Source organism: Bos indicus, chromosome 15 (genome assembly GCF_029378745.1).
Source record: "Bos indicus isolate NIAB-ARS_2022 breed Sahiwal x Tharparkar chromosome 15, NIAB-ARS_B.indTharparkar_mat_pri_1.0, whole genome shotgun sequence".
Classification (NCBI taxonomy): domain Eukaryota; kingdom Metazoa; phylum Chordata; class Mammalia; order Artiodactyla; family Bovidae; genus Bos; species Bos indicus.
Window position 1 is genome coordinate 77,123,328 of NC_091774.1, and position 11,062 is coordinate 77,134,389.

The 11,062-nt window shown below is 55.6% G+C and overlaps 1 protein-coding gene across 12 annotated transcripts in view; it reads left to right on the plus strand.

Moving 5' to 3' along the window:
- The window catches only part of ATG13 (autophagy related 13), a 42,011-nt gene extending 33,229 nt beyond the window's left edge, over positions 1-8,782 (plus strand). For 3 of the 12 annotated variants that reach the window (XM_019975235.2, XM_019975236.2, XM_070767650.1), the window contains 7 exons: positions 366-476; positions 886-1,022; positions 3,176-3,290; positions 3,818-3,895; positions 4,015-4,176; positions 4,730-4,858; positions 6,562-8,782. In XM_019975235.2, the coding sequence (XP_019830794.2) occupies positions 366-476; positions 886-1,022; positions 3,176-3,290; positions 3,818-3,895; positions 4,015-4,176; positions 4,730-4,858; positions 6,562-6,639 (810 nt within the window). In that variant the 3' untranslated portion in view covers positions 6,640-8,782. The remainder of the gene's footprint in view (positions 1-365; positions 477-885; positions 1,023-3,175; positions 3,291-3,817; positions 3,896-4,014; positions 4,177-4,729; positions 4,859-6,561) is intronic. The other 9 variants (XM_019975239.2, XM_070767652.1, XM_019975237.2 and 6 more) reach the window with 7 other exon arrangements.
- The last annotated feature ends 2,280 nt before the right edge of the window (positions 8,783-11,062 follow it).

Here is an 11,062-nt window from a genome sequence, read left to right on the forward strand (position 1 = left end):
AGACTAGAATGACCTGGGAAAACTGATGGCTCTGGTTCCCAGTTCTGCCCAGACGGTGCTCCCCAGATCTGCTGGGCTGGAAACTGAGCCAATGTAGCTGAACCCCTGGGAGAAGGGGGAGCAGGGAACTCACGTGAGGCCTTGGGAGGGCACGGAGCTGAGACTGTCCGCCCCACTGCGGATCAGTCTGTTTTCCTACTTTCAGAGGAACGGCCTGGTCTGTCTGTAAGCCTCACATCAGGCCCTCCCCCGCAGCGCACGGGACCCGCTCCTCGCCCTACTGATCTGATCATTGGTCACACTCTAGGAGTGCCTGTTTCTCCCTCCTCCTTTCCGCTGCCCCTCTTTGTTTTTCTCTTGCTTAGCTCTCCAGCTCTCGCCTTTCCTATCAGCCTGCTGCCCTGGGCGTTGGATCTGCTGACCTGGCTTATCCAGTAGTGTTTGCTGCTGGCTTAAACGCCGCACACCCTCAGCAGGTATCTTTAAAGGTGGGAGGGCACCAGGGGCTCCTGTGCTGCCTCCCCTGCCCAGACACACCAGAGGGCCTCTTAAGACACCCGTGTCCTACGTGTTCTGAACCAAAGCTCTTCTGTAACTTCGGAGGACTAGATGGTTCTGAGAGGCCGCCTCTTACACTTCAGAAAGAAAAGAAGAGCTTCCCGAGTGTTTCCCCCCTCTCTTTCCCTCTGTAGTCACTTCCGTGCATGTCTTCCATTAACTGAGCGAGCCCCAGAAAGGATCAAGATTTCCAAGGTTTCCTGCCCACTTGGTGGCAGCACTGGTGATGGGAAAGCTGGACAGCTGATGCCATCGTGCTAGGCAGCAAGTCTCCCCTCCTGCCTGATGTTGCTGTGATTCACTGTATTTTTTCGTTTTCCCCCAAAGCTAATGGTCCCTGGGAAGGAAGGTGGGGTACCCCTTGGTCCCAGCCAGCCTGCCCATGCTGCCCAGGCTGACCAGGAGAGACTGGCAACCTACACCCCTTCTGATGGGGCCCACTGCGCCGCCACGCCGTCCAGCAGGTGAGTTCACGTTTTGGCTCGGCCGCTCTTCAGACCAACCAGGGGCCTGTCCTCCCCAACACATCTGCTTATTTGGTATCAGCAAGTAAAGAGTAGCTTTCAGCATTGGCTCAGGCTTGGCATTTGCAGGGAAAATGTGGAATCCTTCAAATTCCCGATAAGAATCTTGCATTGCAGCTGGTGTGTGAGGGGGGGCTTGCCCTGGGCACCACTACTGTCTTCTGACAGCAGGCAGCCGGGCTTGGCGCGCCTTACCCTGATGCAGGAAGGTGTTTTGAGATGTTCCTCTCGTCCCCTGAGATGGGTTCCCTGGGTGTCCTCAGTATTCCCTGAGACCAGAACAGGGTGGTGTTAACCACACCCGTGACATCGGAGTCATGGTGTGTCTGCGGTGGTAGTTATGATCCATTATCTTTTTCTGCTGTGTTCGTGCCTCCTGGGGATCCTGTAGAAACAACTGTTTTTCCTTACTGGAATACAAAAAGAAACCTTTGTCTTTTCTGATTGCAGAAGTGATACAGTCTGTAAGTCAGATTTTGAAGACATGGATTGGGTGGAAAGTTCTCATAATCCCACCCTGCAAAAATCACCATGTTACCTCCCTTTAATAGGCGACAGGATCTCAGAAGGGTTAAGTGATTGGCCTAAGAGAACAGTTAGCTCACAGAACGGCCAGGCACAGGCCTGGCTTCTTGGATTGCAGAGCCCAGACTCACTCTTTCCATTTCACCGAAAGTTCTGTGGGAAGCTGGGCCTGTCTTGACCTGCACTGCCCTCTCTTAACTGGAAGGCCCCAGAGTTACTGACGTCGATTGCCCCATTGCATCTTAAATGAACTTTCAGATATTAGAAATTCCTGTTTTTTTTTTTTTCCATTCCCACAGTGGAGTTGGGGGAGGGGGTTTATTTGGAAGGATCTTTCCATGTCATCCATCAGGAAAAATAATTACTTTCATGCCTGGCCCCTCAAACCGCCATCCTCTTTCCTCCTGTTAGATAATCAGAGGGGGAATCCTCTTAGTGTTTTTTGGCAGCATGCAGGGTCTTAGTTCTCTTACCAGAGATTGAACCTGTGTCCCCTGCAGTGGGAGCAGAGTGTTAGCCACTGGACAGCCAAGGAAGCCCCATCGTAGTCGTTTTACTCGCATTCTGAGCCTAGCTTCCTGGGGTATGACCTGGAGTAACTGAAGACAGAGGGCCCTGTGCCGGGGGCTCTCAAACGCTGGTCCCCCCTGGTGTCTGGAGGCCGGGAGCCATTTGGACTGCATAGTCCTCCCCATCTTGAGCCCCTGCCTTGGGGCTTTCCCGTCCCCGGCTTCTCACAGGGCTGTGACTGACAGTCTGAGCTCCTGTTTCTTCTGCTTGGTGTCCCCCACCTTTCGGGACTCAGCATCAGCCTGGAGGGCGGGAGGGAGTCGTTTAGTTGCTTCTGTCGTATCCCACTCTGTGACCCCTTGGACTGTAGCCCTCCAGGTTTCTCTATCCATGGAGTTCTCCAGGCAGGAATGCTGGAGTGGGTAGCCATTCCCTTCTCCAGGGGATGTTCTTGACCCAGGGATTGAACTCGCACCTCCTCCTGCGTTAGCAGGCGGATTCTTCATCACTGTGCCACCTGGGAGGAGGGGGAGGGGCAGCCAGGTTGGGTGTGTTGTTGAGAGACCTTGCTGAACAGAGAGAGGACTCGGGGCAAGGGGAGGGCGGACACGTGGTGTGGAGCTTCAGGCAGCAAAACGACAAAGTGAAGAGGGGGATGTAAGATCTCGAGTCTGGCTCTGTAACTGGACTGACATTAAAATTAGTCGTTTATGAGAGCTGCTTGCCCATGTGTATGATAGCTGGATGCACGGTGACTGATGGTTATCCCTGGTATGACAGAGTAAATTTTATGGAAGCTTTATACAAGTGTAACAGCGAGTTTCATTCACATATGCCTGTTTTTAGCTCTTCCAGGAAGTGCAGTCCTGTGCTCTCAACTCAGAAGTGAGGGTGACGGGGCCCCAGGCAGGCTTCATACTGCCATTTCCCACATGCTTGGGCTGGTGGGGGCAGCTCCTGTCCTGGGCTGTGGCCTCACAAGGTGGTGGGTTTACGGGGAACCCAGTAGGCTCTGCTGTGGTTTGAGAAGGAGAGCCGACATGACCTTTCTTCTCCAGTGAGGATGCTGAAACTGTATCAAACAGCAGCGAGGGACGGGCCTCCCCCCACGATGTCTTGGAGACCATCTTTGTCCGGAAAGTGGGGGCTTTTGTCAACAAGCCCATCAACCAGGTGATTTTTCTGCCCCCGCAACCTGTGAGAATGTGTGAGCCCTTAGAGTGAGGTCTTACCTGGGACCTGTGGAACCACTGAAATCACATGCAAAATGGTGTGAATTTTCTATGGGGAGGATTAATGACCTGTGACATCACTCCAGAAACGTTAAGAACTGTTGCTATGCGGTCTCGTAGGAGAGGAGACCACGCCGTTTAGCACACACGTTGCACTGCAGTGTCATCGCCTCAGCACTACTTGAGACAGGAAAGTCCTCCTCAGTTCTGCCAGTGAGGAACACTTGTTACTGAACTGCTGTGGGTCAGGCTTCCAGAGCTGAATCCAGGGTCCTGTGGATGCTGTGGGCACGTGGTGGAAAGCAGGGGAGACCAGAGGGGTCTCCAGCAAGACAGGAACCTGAGGGTGGCATGGTCAGCTGAAGTGCGTGAACCTGCTGGATGCCCCCCCATCTTCTGGCAGCCCCTAAGGAAGCAGACGAGCTGGGGGAAGGGGGCGCACTGATACTTTCTCCTGCGTCTCTCCAGGTGACCCTGACCAGTTTGGACATACCCTTTGCCATGTTTGCTCCCAAGAACCTGGAGCTGGAGGATGCAGATCCCATGGTGAGTCCGTTGCTGAGTCGAGTTTGCAGGGAGACAGCGAACAGTGGTTGTCCTTCTTGGTGGGCCGCTCACTGTTCCTCCGCGGACTGTTAGCCACACCCTTGGCTCATGGTTTACAGCCAGTGCCCAGGACCAGCCCCTGCCTCCGCCTTGTTCTGAAACAGGTGAATCCCCCAGATTCCCCAGAGACTACATCTCCTCTCCAGGGCAGCCTGCACTCTGATGGCTCCAGCGGGGGCAGCAGCGGCCATACCCAGGACGACTTCGTCATGATCGACTTTGTAAGTTGGCAGCATCTCCCTTGCCCATTGCTGCTTCAGAGGCAGTAAACCTAGAAGCATCTGTTGCTCTTGAGTAGGCCTTCGGGGATCCGATGGGCTGGTCCAGACAGAGGGAAGGGGGGTGCCCAGCTATGCACTTTGCGTGGGGAACCTGGCCTTACACGCCGCTTGGGGAGACGTGTAGAGGCCCATGAGCAGCGAGGCATTTGGTGCTGTGTCTTTGATTCAAATTCACCTCTAAATGGGATCGGATTGTCTAGTCGGACCTGCGCGGGTCCTGTTCATGAATGGATAGCCCTTTGCTAAAGAGAGGAATGTAAAGGAAGGGGACAGAAATTTGCCCAGGATAGAGGGAGGTCATCCCCAGGATGAATTTAGCTGCCCAGAAGAGAAAACTGTAAAGATTCCACAAAGGTCAGCCTGGAGGAGCCCTTTCTCCTCTAATTCCTGAAAGGAAAGAGGGTTATTAATAGTTAAGCCCGTCTGATTTTCCACTGTGGTTTAAGGCAAGCTAAACTTGAGTCAGTCTCTCTCTCTCTTTTTTTTTTTTAAGAAACCAGCTTTTTCTAAAGACGACATCCTTCCGATGGACTTGGGGACCTTCTATCGTGAATTTCAGAACCCGCCTCAGCTGAGCAGCCTCTCCCTCGACATCGGGGCCCAGTCCATGGCCGAGGACTTGGTACGGAAGCCCCTTGCCTGCTGTCTCGCCCTCTGGCCTCCTGTCCTTCCATGGCCATTCCTGCTCCGCAGGCCTGGAGAGTTCTTCCCGCTGCTCCCCCACGCTCACACCTCCCATCTTGAGGTCACAGGACAAGACGGTTGAACCGTTGCCTTCCTGCGATCGCACTCGAGCTATGCGTTGTGTCCCACAGTCGCTGTCTTGAAATGCTTGCGCTTGTTCCTCCTCTTCCCTGCACTCTGATCCCAGCAGTTCTCACTCCCCTGTTGTTTGCCTGATGTCCTCTACTTGCTGATGCCACTCAGCCAAGCTGCCTTAGCAGCTCTTGCCATCAGCTGTCCAGCTTGCCAGGCAGGTGCCAGGGACACAGGGCAGAAGCAGCAGGAGGACCGAGTGGTGGTGTTCTTGCCCTTTGCTCACTCATCCCCGTGCTCCCGAGTTCAGCCAGGTGTCCCGATACTAACTGTAATGAGCGTTTAGGGTGTTTTCTATTTCCTGTCCTCAATGGGCAGAGGAGTGTCTGGCACAGCCACAGATCCAGGGTGCCTGTGCCACGAGATGTTGGGGTCCCCCTGCCTGAGGTGGAAATATTGACCTCCTATACTGCAGTCAGGAGTGGCTCTAGGAATAGGCATCTTGACTCAGCTGCCCTTGATTTGCCTTAAACAGAAAAGCCTGCTTGGTAAGCTGCTCGGTAATAATAATATAGCAAAAATGTCATTATTAACATTTATTGAAGCTTTCTAGGTGCCAAGCATGAGACCCCAAGAGGTAGGTTTTCTTCTTATCCGAGTTTACAGATGAGAAGAATGACGTTGGGAACAAATAACTTGCTGGTGATTACACTGAGCCAGCAAAACAAAGGTTTGACCCCTGAGAGTCGGGCTTCTGATTTTAGGCTTTTAATTGACTCTCCGGACTCATTTGAAATTTGCTTGGAAGGAGCCGGAGTCCAAAAGCTCTTAAGATGAAGCTGCAGCCGGCTTGCTCCAGCCCCCCAAACCCATCCGGGCAGCCGGCGTGTCTGCGCTGCTTCCGAAGAGCTCCAGGTGCCCCCAGCTGGCAGGGCGTCCTCTGTGGGGGGTAAGCTCTGCCGCTGCACGCTCGGCAGTGGGGCCAGACCACCTGCTTAGGGCCAGGCTTTAACTAATGGTTGAACCTGTGGGCAGTTACACTTAACTCCGCCTGTTTCTGCCTCATTTTCATTGTTCTCTCTCAATGCCCCAACCCTCACCCAGCCCCTCAGCTGGTGTAAAGATGCAGACTTCCAACCTGGCCACCGACCCGCAGGGTCAGAACCTCCTGAGGGTGTGGCTGGGACTGCCTGGTGTGTGCCCCCACGGGACTCTGCCACCGGCCCAGTGCAGGCTGTGAGGATAGCGTTCGCTTCCTGAACCTGTAGGGCTCTAAACCCACTGTCTTAATCTAACGTTAGTCTAATCTGTGCCAAAGATATTTCACGTTGGATTCCTCTGTGTTGTCCCATTGTGGGCGTGGCCCTTTTCCATCTCATCGGTGTGTGGCCAGCCTGGATTCTCCAGGCTTTTCTGTCTCCCTCCTCAGCCCCCACTGGCCAGTGCCTGCTCAGCTGCTCGGCAGCCCAGCCCTGCGGAGCCGGACAGTACCCTGCTCCCTGCAGCCCCGGCTAACAGCTGGCTTCCCGGCCTACTGAGTAAGCAGCTCCTCTCCCCCCCCCTGCACAGGACTCACTCCCAGAGAAGCTGGCTGCGCACGAGAAGAATGTCCGAGAATTTGATGCCTTTGTAGAAACCCTGCAGTAAAGTTGGTGTCCTTGAGTCCCAGCAGCATCCCCTTCTTGTGGCCCCAGGAGACAGAGCGCCTCCCCCTTGGCAGCTGCTCCCACCCCTTGTCCTGCTCCAGGCCAGGCCGAGGGGAGGCGGTCCCCTTGGGGGACCCGGAAGCCCCTGCTCTGGCCCCTCCCGGAGACCGGTGGCAGCAGCGACAGCCCATGACGGCATCCGCGAGGACCCCCGCCACCCGCCCTCTGCCCACCCTCCGCTCACGCCACCCTCAGCGGAGGCCTCATAGGCCGTCCTCCCGTTCCTCCCGCCAGCCCCGCGCCCCGGGGCTGCCCAGCAGCTGGCCCCTTGCCGGCCTGCCGTGGCCATCGGCCAGGCGACATTCCAGCTGGTAGCCCCGAGGCTGGAGCGGAGGCAGGAGGAGGACGGAGACCGTGCCGGGAGGAGGGAGGCAGGACGCTCTCCTTCAGGGTCTTTCCTCTTAGTTCTGGTATCTTCTTCCTCTCTGTCTTCCTCCCTTTGTCCCGGGCCTGTATTGTTGGCAATGTGGTGGGCTTCCCACCCCAGGTGATGAGAACTCGAAAGTCAGCCGTGCCCGCCCATCCGAGTAGCCCTGGCGGCTGCCTGCCCAGCAGTGTGGAAGCAGAGTCCTGCGTCTCTAGGAGTTGTCACTGGAGTCACAGCACAGGTTCTCCTTTCTCCTCCCCTCTTCCCCTGTTACAGGACACAGTCACTATTTATTACTTTCAGAGAAATCAGATATTTTATAGAGAGAACATGTTTCACTTGGGAAGGTTGGAGGCTCCCTGGGGCAGTGCCTCTTTCTCTAGCGGCTCCTCACACTCGGGGCTGCTGCTCTCAGATCTTCCTTCCGAGGCGTAGAAGGTGGGATCCCAGAACAGGGCTGGCCGGGGCGGGCCACAAAGCCTCCCAGAATTGCTGCATGTGAACTGACAGCTGACCACAGACTCTACCTTAGACACGTGCACCTTCAATCGCCCAGCTTCTCCAGAGAGACTGACCATGTCCTAGCAGCCCAGGAAGTCTTGGATTCAAAATGTGATGACTCACCAGGGTCATGCCACTGGTAGTGCCCACGGGGTGCTGTGTGTGTCCCCCGCTATGGCCCTGGGGTAGGCTGGGCAGGCCCCTCCTCCTGGGGTACTGTTCTGGTTTCTCGGGGCGGGGTCATGGACCTTCTCCTCCTTCCACCTGGGCCTGGCCACCAGCTCTCTTTAACCCCAGGGTCTGTACCCTGCCCTGAGGTTTACTAGTTGCATCGATTCCTTGTTGAGAAACCAAAGCTGGGCATTCAGTTGACTTAACCCTTCAGGTATTGTTACTTGAGTCGGCCAAGAGCCCAGCCTCACTCACGGACCATCTGTTCCTGGTCGCCTCATCTGTAGCCCCATCCGAGGAAGGCTAGGCGTGCCCTGCCCGCCGCGGCCACCTGGGTGTTCGTTGGCAGAAGCTGTTCTGCAGCAGAGCAGGTGGCCCTCTGTTGCTTGTTAGCGGGGGCGGGGGGCGGCGGCCTCCCCCTACGAGGCTGATCTCAGCGCTGGGGTCAGCTCTGTCCTCACCTCCATGGGGCTGAGCCCAGCCTCGTGCACACCCGCTGCTGCCACAAAGGCACGTTTCTCGAAGTGGCATCCAGCTGGCCCTCCTGGTGTGGGGCCGAGCACACCTGTGGCCTGCTACACCAATCCTGGTTTACCCCCCAGGGCCCCAGCACTGAGGAGGGTGGAGGCCCTGGTAAGTCATTGATACCCCCCACTCCCACCTCAGCCAGCCTCTCAGCCCTCCTTCCAAGGCCGAGCAGGGGAAGACCTCTGAGCCGTTGTCCTCTTTGAACTGTTGGCCTCTGCAGGCAGCAGCCTTTCTTCAGGACCCCTTCCGTGAGAGGCCAGGGGGGCTGAGCCGGACTTGGAGCCGAGCCTGGGAGGAGCAGGGCAACTGTCAAGGCCGGCCCTTGTCCCTCAGCCCTGTGCAGTGGCAGGTATGAGCCCTAGACCGACTTCCACAGCACCCCCTGATGGGGCTGGGACCAGTCGCGTCTCCAGGGGGAACAGCCCCTCCCTGCCTCCAGCCGAATCCATTTGGAAATACTAAGCTATTACTTTAAAATGTATTCAAGAGATTTCCAATAAACTTTTTCTGTACTTTATGGCCTCCTGTCCTGCAGGTTGTCAAAAAACCTACCCTCTTCCTCCAACGTCGCACAGCCCCAGGTTGCTGACAGGCTCCGGGGAGGGAAGAGAAGTGCCATGTGAGGCACAGCAAGGGTTCAGAGCCTGACCGGCTGCTAGGGGTCCTGGGCTGGTCAGGAAACCTCGTTCGTTTCCTTTTTTTTGGTCGCACCGTGGGGCACGTAGGGTCTCAGTTCCCTGGGTGGGGATCGAATCCACGCCCCCCTGCAGTGGGAGCTGCTAGTCTTAACCACTGGATCACCAGGGAGGTCCCAGCAAACCCCTCTTAGAGCCTCGTTTTCCTTGTCTGTAATGTTCCCATTTCAGGGGTTGTGTGTGAGTAATGTGAGACACGTGTTCAGTGAGGTGACCTGTGTGACGGAGACATGCGTGTGAAGTAAAGCCCTCGGGACAGCAGGCCGTCATCTTCGGCTCCTCCGGACCTCACCTGCTCCCTGCACCATAGCTCCCCACTCACCCCAGGCACCAGCCTTTGGCTCAGAGGGAAAGACAGCAAAAGACAGCTGGCAGTGCTCTTGTCCTGTTTGCAGAGAGACCAGGCAGGGGGCGGGGGACTCCCCAAACCACCAGGATGTTTGCTGATCTGGTATGAGGGGTTGTGGCTGAGCAAACCAGATGGGAGAGGGACTGAGTGAAGTCCAGGGCCCAGGCAGTTGCGTTGCACTGCCCCGATCTGACCTGGGAGCTTCCACAGCCCTCAGCCAAGCCAGCTCCTTCCTCTGTTTTGCCTGTGGTAGGAACGGGAGCAGAAGGTGGAGCTGCCGACAAACCCAGGCAAGTGCTGTCTCGGTTGCCTCCCACGCCCTTCAGGCTGAAGCCAGGCCCCAGGGGAGGAGAGGGCAGGTTAGAAAATTCTAAATTCAGCTCCAAGGGGCTGGAAAGGATGGGCCCGCCCACTGCCGCCACTTTGAGCCCTAGAGCCCTTGCTAGTTAGCGAACTGCACGTGACGCTGCCCATGACACCTGACCACGCATGCGTCCCACCCCGGGGTCAGAAATGGTGGTTAAGACTGTCCTTGGAGTCCTCACTTTCAGTTGGGCCCCCCCCACTCCAATAAAGCAAAGTATTCAACTGCCCCACGTCTGGTGGTATCCTGCTCCTTTAAAGCGCGTCCCGATGTTCTGCCCCAGGGACCCACTGCTGCCAAGGCAGGGGTAAACTGGCTCTTGAGTCACTCAGCAGAGGCCCTGCTGGAGCTCAGCCCTAACAGCTGTCTTCTGACCGCCTGCCTCATCATCTCCTTGGGTCACCGCCCCTCTGTTCCAAATAGTCACCCAGCTTAGAGTTGGGCAGACCCAGGGAGACAGGTGGCCAGCACCTTCTGTTTGAGCTACCTGGACAAAGGGTAGCTGAGGACAAAGGGTAGGCTGAGGGGGACTGGCTTCCTGGAGCTCAATGCGTCAACATTTATAACCATTGCCTTGATCGTACAGCCTTGGCCCACCTTCCTCCGCCAAATCAAGCAATGAGGAGATAAAAGAACAGGCCTGACTGAGGCCACCGTACCCTCCTGATTGCAATCAGCTGGCAAGCAGCTAACAGCTGGAACTTGGTCACTGTGCCAAGTGAAACTCTGGCCTGTGCTCCCTGTGACATACCATTTTTTTTAATTGTGGTAAAATACATATAACATAAATTTTACCATCTTAAACTTTTTTTTTTAATATTAATTTTGCAAAACCGGGTCTTAGTTGTGGCAGGTGGGATCTTTTAGTTACAGAGTGTGAACTCAGTTGCGGCAGGTGGGATCTAGTTCCCTGACCAGAAATGGAACCCAAGCCCCCTGCGCTGGGAATATGAAGTCTTAGCTATTGGAGCACCAAAAAGTCCCTAGCTTAACCTTGAAATCAAAGCCAAACCTGCTCAAAAGAGGAAAACTGGATCTTTCATAGCCTCCACGCGACTGGGTAGCAGATGGAAACAGCCAAGCTCTCCGGCTGAGGGAAGTATGGGGAGGACCACAGTGGTCAGGAGGCGAGGGCTCCAACCCGGGCTGCTACCAGAGGGTGGGCCTGTCACTTCATTTATCTGCGACAAGACCATCATCCCAGTGTCCACCGGGCACTCATTCTGTTATGCCGTGTGTACCTTATGGTTGGCCCTTGCACCTGTGGGTTCCACATCTGAGAGCTCCCCCAAACTTGGATAGAGAAATATTTGGAAAAAGGAAATTCCAGAAAGTTCCAAGAAGCAAAACTTGAATCTGCTGCATGTTCGAAACTATTTACATGGCGTT